Source organism: Erpetoichthys calabaricus, chromosome 9 (assembly GCF_900747795.2).
Source record: "Erpetoichthys calabaricus chromosome 9, fErpCal1.3, whole genome shotgun sequence".
NCBI classification, from domain to species: Eukaryota; Metazoa; Chordata; class Cladistia; order Polypteriformes; family Polypteridae; genus Erpetoichthys; species Erpetoichthys calabaricus.
The window spans coordinates 98,139,127-98,154,751 of NC_041402.2; the positions used below are offsets into that span (position 1 = coordinate 98,139,127).

A 15,625-nucleotide genomic window follows, 5' to 3' on the forward strand; every position below is an offset into this window, starting at 1 on the left:
TCCCAGTGTTAATACATGTACTTATGTACTTATTACGTTCACACAGAAAGAAGGGTCATTTATCATAATAATGGTACATTTAATTATATAACACATTTCACACTTTGATTTCAGCACAATGGGTTTTAAAGAAAAAGAGAAAAAATAAATAAATGCAGTACCAATTACACTTAGGATGTTTATATAATATTTTAATGAATGACATGGATGGGGTGGCACTCCAGTAGAATTATTGGTAGTACCTTCTCTGGGCAGATTGGATGGAGGGAAGAACAGGTGTCTCCAGGGAAAATATATTCCTATAGGACATTTTCTGGCAGCATCTCTCTGGAAGTAGTTCTGTTTCCACACACTCAGGGAATAGTAGTTTTAAGAGGGAGTCCTGTTAGAGTCTATCAGAACTGTTGGAAGGAGCATCTAGGAGGAGGCTCCATTGTTACTATGGTGCTTCTGAGCTACACTTCTAAGGTGCCAGGAGTCTTTTCAGTCTGGTTTTAAAAGGAACTGCTTTTCTTTTGCCTGGGAAGATGAAGTTGGGAGAAGTCATAAAGTTCGGTAGAGGAAAGAGAAGGAATAATGCTGAATTGTGTTGGAAAAACCAGTGGTACAGAGGTATTTTTTTTTAATAAATGTGTATTTAGTACCAAAGACCTCTATAGAACATAAGGAATTTGAAAAATGAGAAGAGTCAATTTAGTCCATCAGGCTTGTTTGATTATTGAATAACCAAAATGTCCCAATATCCAGATACTTCTTAAAGATTGTCAAGGTTTCAGTTGCAGCTTCATGACTCGGTGTTGTATTCCAAATTCCTACAACACCTTGTTTATAGGTGTGCTTCTTGGCTTCATTCCTAAATGAAAATTTCCTTAATTTCCACTGTTGTTCTTAAGTATGTGATTCTTGCTTAAGTGGAAAGAATTAAGATGGATGTACTTTATGAATGTTCTTGAGAATTTTGAAAATCTAAATTATGTCTCTACATAGTCTTTTCTGATTGACACAAAACAGGTTTATTTCTCTGAGTCTTTCAGAATATGACATGTTCTTAGGTCCTGGGATGCACATGGTTGCTGTCCTCTGAACAGCTTCAAGTGTTGCTATGTCTTTTTTGTAGAGTGGTGGCCAAAACTGCACACAATGCCCCAGTATCACTAGTTAATTATACAGTCTAAAGATCACGTCTCACAGTTTATATTCAAAGGTTTTTGAGATATAACCTAACATTTCTTTGCCTTTTAAATAGCTTCTGTTCATTGTTTAGGTGAAGAAAATGATCCTTGCCTTTTAAATAGCATCTGTTCATTGTTTAGGTGAAGAAAATGATGTGTCAACATAAACTGGTAAATCCTTTTCAGCAGTTGCTTCCACTAAGATCGTGTCTCCCATCTTGTGTTTTTAATTGACGTTCCTTTTGCCCATATGTAGCACTTTGCGCTTTTCTACATTAACCTTTATTTTCCAAGTGTTTATGAATATATCTGAAGATTGTTATTTTTTTATTGTGTTAGCTGCCTTCTCAGTGCCTGTCATTTCACTAATTCTAGTATCATCTGCAGATTTCATAAGTTTAGTAAAAATCCTAAACTTTATAGCATTAATATAAATCGGAAAAATTAATACAGCCAGACAAAGGGACTCCACTGATGACCTCACTCCACATGGAATATTCTTCTCTTATCTATACTCTTTTTCTTCTGCCAGTTAACCAATTTAAGATCCAGTTTTGTATGTTACATCTGATGCTTGCAGGTTCTAGCTTCTGAATTAATCTTTGGTGTGTGACCATATCACAGGCTTTTTGAAAGTCTAATTCAATTATGTTGGATGCTTTGCTTTTGTCGATTATTGCAGCTGTCTGTTCAAAAAATTCTAAAAGATTGGTTTGGCAGGATCTTCCTCTCATAAACTCATGCTGGCTGTTATTTAGTATGTTACAGTATTTTCATATAGGTACTTTTCTAATTTATTTGTTAATTTATTATAATTTTGTATGGTACAAAAGTAAGACTTATTGGTCTGTAATTACCTGGTCCATTTTGTCTTCCCTTTTTGAAGACTGGAGTCACATCTGCAACTTCCCAATCCTCAGGTGCTTCTTGTTTCACAAGTGACTGCTCAAATATGCCTAATAAGGTTTTATAAATGTTGTCTTTTGTATCATTCAATACAATTGATAAAATCCCATCAGGTCCTCGGGTCTTACTAGTCTTCAGTATATCAAGGTCTTGAAGTACATTTGACTCTTCACTGTAGTTGCCATAACCCTTGTAAACCCAGGACCATCGATAGTCCTGTACTGAGAAGAGCCAGGGCAATGAGGATACAAACTGACAAGAGTACAGTACAGTGCAAAATGTACCTACTGGTTTTATTATTCCAGTGTTCCAAAAATAAAGTACATTGCAGTCCTTCTTCTAATAAATAAATAATAAATTAATTCCAATAAATACAGTGTTCATGGTAAAGGATAAAATCAATAAATACATACTCTAACAAATAAGTTAAAATTGTAGGTAAATCACTGTCAGTAACCATTCATTAAATCCATAAGCCTCAGTGCCTACTTTTCAAACCTTATTCACATTTCTGCTGCTCACCCTGATGATCTGCCTTGCAGGAAAAGATGCTATTCAGCCTGCCACAATCCTGGCTTGCTTCCTGATTTTACTTCTGTCCCTTTCTGCAGTATACCATTATGACTTTCTTCCTCGTCACCTTTCTTGGGTCTTGCAGCCAGGCTGAGACACTGAAAGCTGCAGTCTCTCTCCCTGGTTCTCATCCCAGCCACCTCAGGCAGTACCCATTGGGGTGCTAGGAGGAGGTCTTCAATTGTCCTGCCACCTGACATTGGTCTAGCACAGTGGACTCAAACCCCAGTCCTGGAGAGCTGCAGTGGCTGCAGGTTTTCATTCTAACCCTTTTCTTAATTAGTGACCTGTTTTTGTTGTTTATTAACTTGTTTTGAATTAATTTTAATTGACTTGTTCTTGAAGACTCAGACCCCTTGTTTCTTTTTCCTTAATTAGCAATAATGAGATACATAATGAACCAAAACATGACTAGCAAACTGTGTCCATCATACAATATTTGACAATAAAGAAAGATGAAGGTCCCAGGAATGCTGATCTTCTCAGATCCCCAAAGCATTTTAACAGTGCTCTTAGAAAAGACAAAATAAACAATTTTGGAAACGTACACACCCCTGGAGTACCATACCACTTGTTCCTCTGTGGAATGTCTGCCATCCTTACACCACAGTGACTTGTACCCCAAACACTATTTCTAACCAATCACCCTCACTTTAACATCAGTCTTCTTTTATACTATTATGCGTGTGAGTGCCAGTGCTTTGATTACGCCCCAAACAGTATCAATGAGAAAAATGGCCATCAGTCACTTGCATATGAATTAGCCAGTTCCCTATTGAACATCCCTGGGACATATGGGTAGGTTATTACATACACCCACACTCCTTGAGCATGAATGAATTTTTTTTTTGTTAGAAAACACACACTGCTATGGACTCCTATGCACCTCATCAAAAATTCTTTTTAAATTACAACTGGTTATCAAGACACCCCCTATTTCCATATACTGGACATAGCAAATTTTTTAAATGTCCTACAGTGCCTGATTTCATATTACCAGTGGTAAAACATTCCACGCTTTTGGTGCATAAAAACAAAAAATACTTCTACAGTCATTTTATGCTTTGTTCTGTATTTGCTATCTCCATATATTCCATGTAACCGAGAGGTTAAATTTTATTTCTTAATTGGCCTGGTTAGAATGATATGTGATTGTGAGTTAGTGTACTTTGTGATGGATAGAGATCAAATCCATAACTGGTTACTTTCTAGTTCCCTATTTTAACTTATAACAGAAAATATAGGCTTTGAAAATTTATGGATGGTCAATTTAGTTATCATAAACAAAACATCAGACAGCCTTGTCTATCTAAAATTATAGTGAAATGGCAAAATATTTGAATGCAAAGATTGTACAACCCTATTACTTGAAAATAACTTCAATGTTATTCAATGTTAGGGGTCTCTCTTTGAACTGCCTTTCCCAAGGTTTCTTCCATTTTTTCCCTACAAGGTTTTTTTTTGGGGAGTTTTTCCTTGTCTTCTTAGAGAGTCAAGGCTGGGGGGCTGTCAAGAGGCAGGGCCTGTTAAAGCCCATTGCGGCACTTCCTGTGTGATTTTGGGCTATACAAAAATAAACTGTATTGTATTGTATTGTATTGTTACCAGGCAGGGTACTCAGAGATACATACATTTGTAGAACTAAATGAATTCCAGAATAAAAAATAGCCTGTGATGTTCCACTATAAAAATAGGGAATCTGTGCAAAATGTGATAGAGATACTGTAGTGTAAATAGTGTGGATTTGCATACCAGAGAAATACAAGCAGGGGTACACAGTGCTGCCCAGGGTGTGGGCACTGACTAAATTTCGGAAGGAAATATAGCCTACAATCTTCCCCTGTATTATTGAAAAATCTGTGCAAAATGTGGCGGAGATCATCTCAGCGGTGTGCAATTGCATATTGGACAAACACTCACAAATACACATTCAGTTTTATATATTACATATAGCATAATACTTTTATAGTATAAAGGTAAAGGTGCAAAATATGGGGTGGGTTCAAGAGAGGTCTGGAATACCCTAATTAGACTTCAGCTTTATATAATAATTCCATTGCCTTTTGTCTAAGAGTGCATATTTTTGTCACATCATGTGTTATGTTTATTCATGTTACATTTCTGAAAGAAACTCTTCTCCCATTTATTTTCATCTGTACCATTTTATGAGAAGTGCCTGGGTCAAAAAGAGATGTACAGTGTTGCCTGTCCATTAAGGAGCAATGTTCTTTTCTTCCTATTCCCCCGAGAAAAAAAAAAAAAACTCTTTTTAAATGAGTTTTGCATTTGCAAATTTGCACATTCAGCACATTTTAATTTCAATTTCATGAAACTGTACTTCCTGTTCTACTTATACTATATCACTACCTATATTTTTTTTATATTATATTTTTTATTAGGGTAGCACAGTGGTAGACCCGATGACTGACAGTAAAGAGACCAGTGTTGGCATCCCAGGTCCTCCATACATGGAGTTTGCATGTTCTGTCTGTTTTTTTTTTCCAGTTACTCTGGATTCCTCACACAGTCCAAAGACATGCAGGTTAGGTTGGACAGGAGATGCTGAAATGGCCCCTAGTGTGCTTATACGTGACTGCATTCATCCTGCGATGTACTGGTGGCCTGTCCTGGGATTGTTCCTTCCTTGAGGTCTATGCTTTCTGGTATAGGCTCCACAACACTGCTCAAGACTCAGTGGGTTTAGAAAACTGTATGGTATGGTATTTTATATAACTTAAGATATGAGATTCAGGCCTCTGGACAAACTCAGTGGTGAGTCTTGGTCAAACATGCAAATAGAAATTCCACTGTTGTGTTTACACGTAAGAATAAATCTGAAATCAACTGATTACACTACATTTATTATCAAAGGAAAGCCTCATATTTTTGAAAATGGCAATACCATTGTTTTTTAGGGTTTGGGCTAGGCCCCAAGTTTAAGTAAGAGGTACTGTTAATGCTACAAAGACATTTTAGACTGATTTGCACTTCCAACTTTGTGGCAACAGTTTCAGGAAGGACCTTTTTGTCTTTCAGAAGATTTATCCCTATTATACATCTTTGGCATGGACTGGAATGCCAATTGTGAGCCAGGTTGTTTCATCCAGCTTCATACCTGACCTCACAAATGTTTTTTTTTTTGGCTGAATAGGCACAAATTCCCACAGACACACTCCAAAATCATTTGGAAAGCCCTTCCAGAAGAGGCTGTTCTGTTTGAGGTTAGGAGCAACTCCAGAATAATGCCATTGGTCAGGCGTCCACAAATGTTTGGCACAAATGGAGTGTACAAATCTCACATGATCAAATGTTATAACCCTTCCAAAGTGATTTTGTGACAGATTTGATTTGAAATGATATAAAGGCAGTGTTAGACAGTTTATATAAATGAAAACATCCTGAATAATACTGATATTTACTAATTCATGTGGCACTGATATTATCATTTTTGAAATTACATTGATTTTAAGTGGTATTTATTTCTCGGTCACTGTAAATATACATGTCAGTGAATACATTTAAAACATGCACATGGTAAGATAAATAATGTAGTCAATGATGATCATATCGTATTTCTTATGTATAAAGCTCATTATGGGCGCATGGGTGTGTGTGTGTGTGTGTGTTTGTTCTTACAATTTCACATCCTTGATCCAATCTCAGCAAAGTTTTATACACATATCCCACTTTATAAATATACTATTTGCGTGCTCACAAAGCAGATTAGCAAATATTTGTTTTTCACAACTGTTCAAATACTGTTTTTTAGAAATGACTGGTGCTTTTTTTTGCAAATTCCAACAGTTAGGCTTTCATTTGCACTGAGGCCTTCCGACATTTGTTCTAGTTCAGTTGCATTCTAATGTTTGTCATTTATGTTATTGTTAAATATATTTTGTTTATGTTTAATATCCAAATAAGGTGCCACTCAACAGACAACTCTGAAAGCAGGAACCAGTGATGAAACTACCAGTCTAGTCTCATTTTTTTTTACTTATACACAGGTACACTAAAGTCTATACTGCATTATTTGTAAATTGGTTACATTAACCGTGAACAATGAATATTTGTATACTGAACTTTATGTAAAACGCGTCAGAAGTTACTACAGTAATGATCATTCCTTGATAGTCTTTCTTTAGTATTTAATATATTTTTGTTCAGGCAGTGTTTGAGACTGACTGAGCCAAACTTCCACTCTCTGACTGATCCGAACATCCAAAATTAATACTTAAAATTTGAAGCAAACTCCAATGTAAAGAACAGAAACAGACACATTTTTATGAGTGGTCCCAGAAGGATAAAAAAGAGAAAGTAGGCCTTGCCATATTCAACTTCTAACAGTTACATCATTAATCTTGATGATTTTTTACGAATAAATTGTAACACAAACACATTAGCTACGATGTTGCATAACAAATGATATTTAGTTCATTAACGAATAAACAAAAATCGCAAAGAGAGCCGCTGAATCCACAAAATAATTATAGGATGTTTATGGTAGATTAAAATAAAATTGCTTACTTATCTTATATATAATATAATAGCTAGCATATTTTAATCAAAATATAATCGCGAAATACGTTCAAAGTAGTGTAAAAATGATTGGAAAAACTAAGCCTTTTTAAAAGTATTTTGACAGATTAATTTTTGTTTTGTAGTGTAGTAATACGTTTTTACATGCAGAATTTTTGATATAAAAAAAGTCAATTAAATTAATATTATAATTAAGCTGATTTAATTCTATTACCACTACAACATTGTTACAATAAGAATAATGCAAAATGAAAATATAGTTAACAAAAACAAACATTAAGCAAGAAACAAATAATACTACAGATTTTTCATGATAACACTGTTAGTTTTCTTTACAGAGCACAATAGAAATGTTCTGAGCGTCAACTGGATGATAACATACATACAAGACCGCAAGCTTGTTACAGTCTGCTTTATACTGTATAAAGACAGAATGAGTCACAAAAATAGTTGGAATGCCAACCCGGCCAACTCTATTTAATTTCAAAAGCAACAGGGGCGTGGTGATGCTCAAACATAAAGAATGCTGGAAGTCATCTCCAGTTTGCCCTCTGCTGGTCGTTCTGAGTATCAACTGCATGATAACATGCATACAAAACTGCAAGATCACCCCACATCCCGCACCCTACCCAGAAGGGCGCGGGTTAGGGTTGATTTCACCCTACAGTATTTTTAGTCGACCAATGAGAAACATGTGTATCAAGTTTCATGAAAATTGCTCCAGCCATTTGGAAGTGATGGTGGAACATACATACATACATACATACACACACACATATATTGTCTTATATATATATATATATATATATATATATATATATATATATATATATATATATATATATATATACACATATACATATATATATATATATATATATATATATATATATATATATATATATATATATATATAGATTGGCATGTTGGTAACTTCATCAAGATTTACAATTTAAGAAATGACTGCTATGTTACCACGCATATATAAAGATGTGGCTCAAGCACACATGTTAAATATCAGAGAGGCATGGTATTCTTTTGGCAGCCATTTTATTTAAGGTTGAACTCTGTGCTCAGTGATTGACTGCACTTTATTTAATGACTAAATAGAAGAAAATGACTGAGATATAGTATGTTTTAATAATAGTCCTCGTGCTCAAGTGTGGATGCTTTTGTATTCAGCGGTTCACTGTTTATCATATAACTAATATGCATTCCTGTACCAATTAATATATTGATATTATTTACTGAAAAGTGTGTGTTTCAGAAATAAACCAGGAGTTATGAATGTGGAGCTAATACTATGCAGTTGCTATTGTGTATAGTTGCAGTAAGTAAACAGCTGTCTCTGTCTGTTCTTATGTAGTCAATTAATTGTAATATTCCACTACTGTGATGCAGCATAGATCCATGGCTGGGACGGAGGCTCCAGAATTAAAAATTTCATGGAATACTCTTTGTAACACCAACACGATTGGTAAAATGTCCTGAAGCTACAAAAATCCTTAAACATCTTTCATCATTCAAGACAAATGTGTACATACCAATAAGAAATTCCTGTAAAACCTCGAAATGACAACCACTCACAGTCACGCAGTGTGCTGGGATCTGGAAGATTAATGATTAAAGACATTAAGCAAGTAAAGAATATTTGAATATTTAACATTTTTAAATGAAAAATGTTATCTGATATACTTAGAACCCTTATTATGTTTTCAATACTGATCTGTAATTAAACATTCTGAGTGTAGGAAATTACATCTGATATGGTGCTTTAGTGTTTTATTAGCAAGCATTTATAACAGGCAGCATATTAAAAATAATAATCCTGGAAAGTTGCTAATGTTTGTTCTTATTGCTTGCTTCTTTCTTTTCTTCCAGTACAGTATAATGTGTTCACCCAGGCTCCTGTGGTTTCAACTACTATTGGGGGTTCTGTATTTCTGGACTGTGGGTTCAGAGCAGCACAGGACAACCAGGATATTTTTGTGGAGTGGCGTCTACAATACAAGGGTCATGGGAGGCAAATCTTTACTTTGGAGAGTGGACCAAATGTAACGGGAATAGGTAAGAATATAAAAGTCATTTGTACACAGTGCCTTTTATAATAGGCTTTACAATTATAGGATAGATGAAAAGATAATTCAAGTATGAGCTATAGCACAAGGAAATACTGAGATTTCAGGCAAAGTCTGGGACAGCCAAGTAATGTAATAACAGCTGCCACAAATCCCTGGTGACCTGCGATCCCATCTGGTATGGTCGCTATTTGTATCAGTAGAGTATTCAGGATGAAAATTCTAGTGGTGATACATAGGCCTGGGAGAGAGATCCTGTCTGAAGGGTGGAGTCATCAAGAGAAGCCTAGACAGGTTGTGTGTGTGTTTGTATGTGTGATAGAGAGTATGAATGAGAAAGTGAGACAAAGAGAGAAATGATAATGAAACACTTGAAGAGCAGAAATTACGGGAGCCACCCTTCTTTTTAAATTCATGGGTCTGTATACATGGCTGATGGCGGTCTTGGGAAGGATCCTTTTTTGAATTGCCTCAGTTCACAAATTTAGAAATTGAGGTCAAATAATGTTGCCTCTGAAAAGTGGTATGAGGCAGCACTAGTGGCATGAATGTACAGGCAGGAGACAAGGCTGAAAAATGATCATTGAAGCTGCACAGAAGGAAGATCAGGTACGTTATATTAGGCAACAAGCACCAGTCATGACAATATTTTAGAAAATAATATTGCCCTACTTGCAACCACCAAATGACAGAATTAAAAGATGTCTCAACATCATTTGCTCATTTGCTGAAATTCAAAAGCAGAAACACAAATGAATATTAACAAATTTCCAATTTTTGCTCAATTTTAAAAGTATTAAGTTGTGTTATACTGTACAAAATTATCCAAAATGATTCATGATAATGATAAAGGGTTGAAAGGTCTACCCAAACAATCCAGAAACAGACTAGCAGTGACAGTCACAAAGAAAATCTCACGTACACAAGAAGAAATGTATTTTCTAGACAAGAAATTGCATTGATCTTGACAAGGAACTTGTATCTCAGTAGCCTCTTAGGTTAATACCTGATTGTCTATTGGAGCTGTGTGAGTGTGTATGCATGTTCACAACTGTGCCTTGCAATGGACTAAATCCGATCCTTTGTTGATGATTGGCTTCCTGTAACTACTGTTATTCATGTAACTCTGTAATGAATGCCTCTGTATTGAAGTCTAGTCAATTGATAAATTCTCACTTATTCCAAGACAATATCTTTTTGTTTAGCATTTTTAAATCCCTTTCACCCAAGAAGAAAAAAAAAACCTAGCAATTCCCTTTTTTTGATAGGTGCTCTCACTGCTCAGTTATTTGCTGATGTGCACTGCTACTCAGCAGAACCTCAAAATGAAAACTGCTAAATTAATGATGGGATGTTAACATCAATGTACAGTATGTGCTTTTTTAAATGTTTTACTCCATTTGATGAATGTTACTACTTACAGCACTTTTGGCCTTTAATACTCTATTTATAAATATGCTGTTTACTCCTCAGGCCAAGCATATCATAACAACTCTCACATGGATGAGGACTTGGTGCGGACTCACCAAAATGTCTCCCTTTCCTTATCCAATTTTAAAGTTGCTGACGAAGGGGCCTACATTTGCCTAGTAACTTATGGACAATTCCAGGCCCAGCAGGTCATTAATGTACAGGTTTTGGGTAAGTGTGCATTGTGAAACATCATTTGTCATCTCATAATGTTCTTAAAGTCACCTCAAAGAAGGCAGAATCAAAGTAATCCAATAACAGTATGATTACACAAACTGTGCAGATATCTGGTCACGAGAAAGAGTACGCACCCAAAAGTGTTGTTGTTATCAGTGCACAACTGTATAGAGGAAAGGCCTGTTAGATTCTAGATTGAATACAATGTTTTCTGGGTAAGAAAAATGCATTGCAAAATGTCATGGTATGTCTTTCTTCCTCTCCTATATATTATACAGTGAGACTTTGCTGTTTAAAATGTATCAAAGTTGGTAATCCTCCTCCCCCATTCTGTTTCTCTTCTCGGTGTCCTCATGTCGTACCTGGTGCCACTATGCTACTGCCAAGTTGTTTCCCTGTCTATGGAAAAGCAATTTCAGATAAAGGATCACTCAAACCATCAGGTAGAAGGGTTCATTCATCAGATTGACCAGCCCACCACTTAGCTGAAGAATGGCTAGGGGAAGTGACTTGTTGGCTAAGGTCTCCAGGACTCTGACTGTGTCTGGCTTGTCTGACTTCTTTTCTATAGTCTGGCCATGGTTCTACAATTAGCTAATGGACAGATAAAGTTTTTCATTTATGTTAATTAGTTTCTACTTTGTTTTTGTTGTATTACAACAAATCTGTTTCCTCATATGTGATAGTACTGTTTTAGTGAATGGTATAATCAATTCTTGCATTTTGCCTTGTAGTTTGTACTATTGTATTGTATTTCTGAGGTGGCAATGACAGATTGACCATCTAGCTCAGTGAATAGGATAACTTGTATTTTGTTTTGTTTTTTGTAATTACCCCATTTTTTGAAACTCTTTACATGACCAACCTGCTTGGTAGGGCGTTTCTGAATTGGCTGTCACAAGATTTCTTCCATTTATTTCCCTGATATGTTTTTTTGGGAAATGTTCCTTGTCTTCTTAGATAGTCAAGTCTAGGGGGCCTGTCAAAATATAGGGCCTGTTAAAGCCCATTGAGGTATTCCTTGTGTAATTTTGGGCTATACAAGAAATACATTATTGTTGTGTGCAACCTTGGAGTGATGATCAATGAAAAGCTGTTTTTCAGGTACCATGTTGCTATGGTGGTCTTGATCTTATATATTCACTGTATACAGTATCCACAAGATAAGGCCATATCTGACTGAGTATGCGACACAACTACTAGTTCAGGCTTTGGTTGTGTCATGTCTAGACTATTTCACCTCTACTGCAACCAGGTGAGATTAGCATGTCACTCCTCTTTTAAGATCTATACATTGGTTCCATGTAGTAGAACTTATTAAGTTCTAATCCATGATGTTTGCCTAAAGAGTAGTCAGTGGATAAGCACCTATATGCTGTATATAGAGACACTTGTGAGGTCCTATGCTCCTTCTTGACTACTTGGGTCTGATAATTAATAGTGTATGGTGATTCCATCTCTGTGTGGCATTAAATCTCAGTCCAGAATCTTCATGTGCAGCTCCTGGTTGGTGGAACAAGCTTTCCACCAATATTTGAAATGCGAGCTTCCTTAATGTGTTCTAACTAGCATTTAAAGAATATCTTGTTGGGTGTATTTCTGTCTTAACTAATAGCTGTTAGATTTTGTAACCTAGTAATTATAACTTGCTTGATTTTTGTTCTGATCTCATCACTTGTGATGATCAATTTTATACGCTTGTTCTATAATACATGCTCTCAAACAGTCCGTAGACTAATGTTTTCTTGATTAGTTGGACCTGTTTTGTAAGTCACTCTGGATAAAAGTGTCTGCTTAGCAAATAAATAGCAATGTGAAAGTAATTCAGTTGTGGTGAACAGCACTGTCTGGGTGTTTAACTCCTTGAGGGTGGATGTCAACTTTTGTTGAAATTCAGTGGTAGAGGTTGCCAATCAACTGTAAATTGCAACAGAACTCACCAGTATATTTCAGTTTTACTGTCGTTGGTAGAAGGAAAGTTAGCTTTGTTGATTTGTCCTTGATTCCCTGCACATGCATAAGTAGCACAGAGCAAACAACCTCTAAAATGACATTGACATCTGGTGAGAGACCAAAGTGAATGAGCAGAGCAAAATACTCTGTGGATGACATTTTTCTTGTTATAGCTGAATTGAACTCTGACTTGTTGGACTCCAGTCTTGATACAAGTGATCTGGAGATGGAGATTGAAAACAAAAGTGAGGTACCAGCATCAACTGATCGTGGTGCTGAACATGTTCGTGAAGCTGATGTGCCTACAGGAACATTTTCCTGGGAGGACTGCCATTTACGATAACTAGAGGTACAAACCGGATTGTGTCACACTGTGACTGCCACCACCGCTCACCTGCCGTGTGAATACAGTCAGGCAGCAGACCCGCCACACATTTGTGTTGGCCATTGAGCCACCCCCATGCAGCTACTGCTGCCAGAGATGCAAAACCAACAGCAGCCACAGAACACAGCAACAGACATACTGTATTATGTTGCTTTATGTGTGAAACCATTGCTTTGTGTGCTTTTCAGAAAACTGAGTTTTTTTTAGAAAAAATATTCAGCCCTCAAAGAGATAAATTCAGTTACTTGCTCACTGACCTGACCTGCAGTCAATAGGGCTTAATCACTGACTAGAAGTGGAGGTCATAAATGAATCACAGTGATGTGTCTCTAATGGAGAGAAGGCATGGTTGAAATACTCTAAAGAAAAAAACATTATTTTTGAGAGTAAGGGAGTGGCATTTCAGGAGTGATTTGACCAATGAATAAACAAAACCAAACATGGTATCAGTTTAAAGTGCTGAGTTGTCACATCTTTTTAAGTTGTCAATGTTGTTTAATTTTGTTTTATACCTTATTGATGTTTAGCTCAGTTATTTTTGGCAGTGTCACGAGTACCTATGACAACCAGATTCAAAGGATGTTGTATTCAAAGCAGTATGTAGTTCTCTAAGATGAAAGCCTGGTTGTAAGGATATTTAACAATGCTCATTTAAAACGTATCTAATTTTGTTCCTCTCATTTGTTTTCATTGACTGCTAGCTATATTCAATCAACAGTACATATTTAATCAGTTGGCTGTTAATGAAAAACTGCATTGACATTGTTGTGTCTCTTCTAACATGAAGCAAACAAGTTATATTTCAAAAACTAAAGCACTGTTAATTTCAGCAATTAATGTGGAGGGGCAGAATTAATTCACTCTTTAGTTTTTTTTATTTATTTGCCTCTGCACTGCTAAATCAGGGCATTCTATGAAGTTCCACTAATTTTATACTATTCTTGAATCTAGTACTGTGTTATCTACAGTACTATATGTTTTGACTTTATCAAAAAATTTTATTATCAATAGATTTGTTAGATATGCACTGTTTCCCAAGCTCAACTTCACACAATGTATCCTGAAACATAATAATGACAGCATAATAGTCCAGTCCAGATAGTACTGCTGCCAGAAAGCTGCAGACACCAGTGTTTAATTCCATAATCATTGCTCCTGTGGGTTTATATTATAACATCTGTTTGTTGGACTGGAGAGAGACTAGTTGCTCAGATGTTGTGAACATTCAAAGGAAGTGGAGCTACCTGGAGAAGCTGGCATAAAAGGAGCAAGTGCAGAGTGTGGGAGGACCACTCAGATAGTATATTTATCTACAAACAGTTTGTTAGCATTTCCCATTGCTAAAGTCCAGGGACCTGGCTTCATGGCTGCAAGTGAGTATCCTGACACTGGATCATCTCACGTAGTTGCAGAGAGTGGATGAGGAAGCCAAGTGCATGGTGAACCTTCAGAGAAAGCAGCCCAAGAAGACAGCAATAGATATCAATAGATAGATAGCCTAGATGCTTTGTCCCTTGCTATTGTTAATGATCTTTGTAGTTTTTTTTTCTTAAAATTATCCACTGATCAGGTAACATGAGACTGGATGCCGGAGTGACAAATTGTATCATAATATCGTTCAATCACATGGCTAGCCATGGACACCATTCTTACAAACAACAGAACTGCTGCAATGTAAAGATACCATACAAATGTGGAACATCCATTCAAGATGATACCAAGATGACATTACCATCATAATGATAAATCAAAAATGTAAAAATGCTACAAAACATCTACAACAGCAAAGAATGTTCAAGAAATCATTTAAATCCTTCAAACTAGGATTTATCACAAGTTGGTTATTAAATTATTGATGGGTGGTCCTGAAAGAGACCGCTAATTCTTCTGCTACTAAAATCACTATCTTCTTCATATTGGCACATTAACACATAAAGGTCCTCTTCACATCACTTACCGGAGATCAGTGGAAACACCATTTATCATACTTTTCTCAACTTCATAAGCCTGGCAAATGCAAAGATCCTACCTGAACCTTGCCAGCAGCCACACACTCAGACCAATGGACCTTAGAAATGGAGAAATCTCTGCAAAGTGCTTGTAGGTAAGTGATATATTCACACATCCTACACCTAGCACTTGCTGCTTTTGTGCTAATATCTCCATGTAGGTTCATCCCTTCTGACAGTTCGCAAAGACCAGAGAAACTTGTCTATATCTCTGCTCTGATCCAAAAACATTACAATATTATTTTTATGGCATACAATTAAGTCTTCACACAACCATATTCATATTTCAGCATTTTATTTATTACTGTATGTACATGAAGGAGTTACCTCCTGTGCCAGAATGTTCCTAATTTGATGAGGTAATAA

The 15,625-nt window shown here is 36.1% G+C and overlaps 1 protein-coding gene across 4 annotated transcripts in view; it reads left to right on the top strand.

The window, feature by feature from the left end:
- LOC114657997 (tapasin-related protein-like) overlaps positions 1 to 15,625 on the top strand; it is a 35,793-nt gene that overhangs the window by 7,689 nt on the left and 12,479 nt on the right. For all 4 annotated transcript variants that reach the window (XM_051931729.1, XM_051931727.1, XM_028810012.2 and 1 more), the window contains exons 4-5: positions 9,069 to 9,254; positions 10,739 to 10,906. In XM_051931729.1, the coding sequence (XP_051787689.1) occupies positions 9,069 to 9,254; positions 10,739 to 10,906 (354 nt within the window). The remainder of the gene's footprint in view (positions 1 to 9,068; positions 9,255 to 10,738; positions 10,907 to 15,625) is intronic.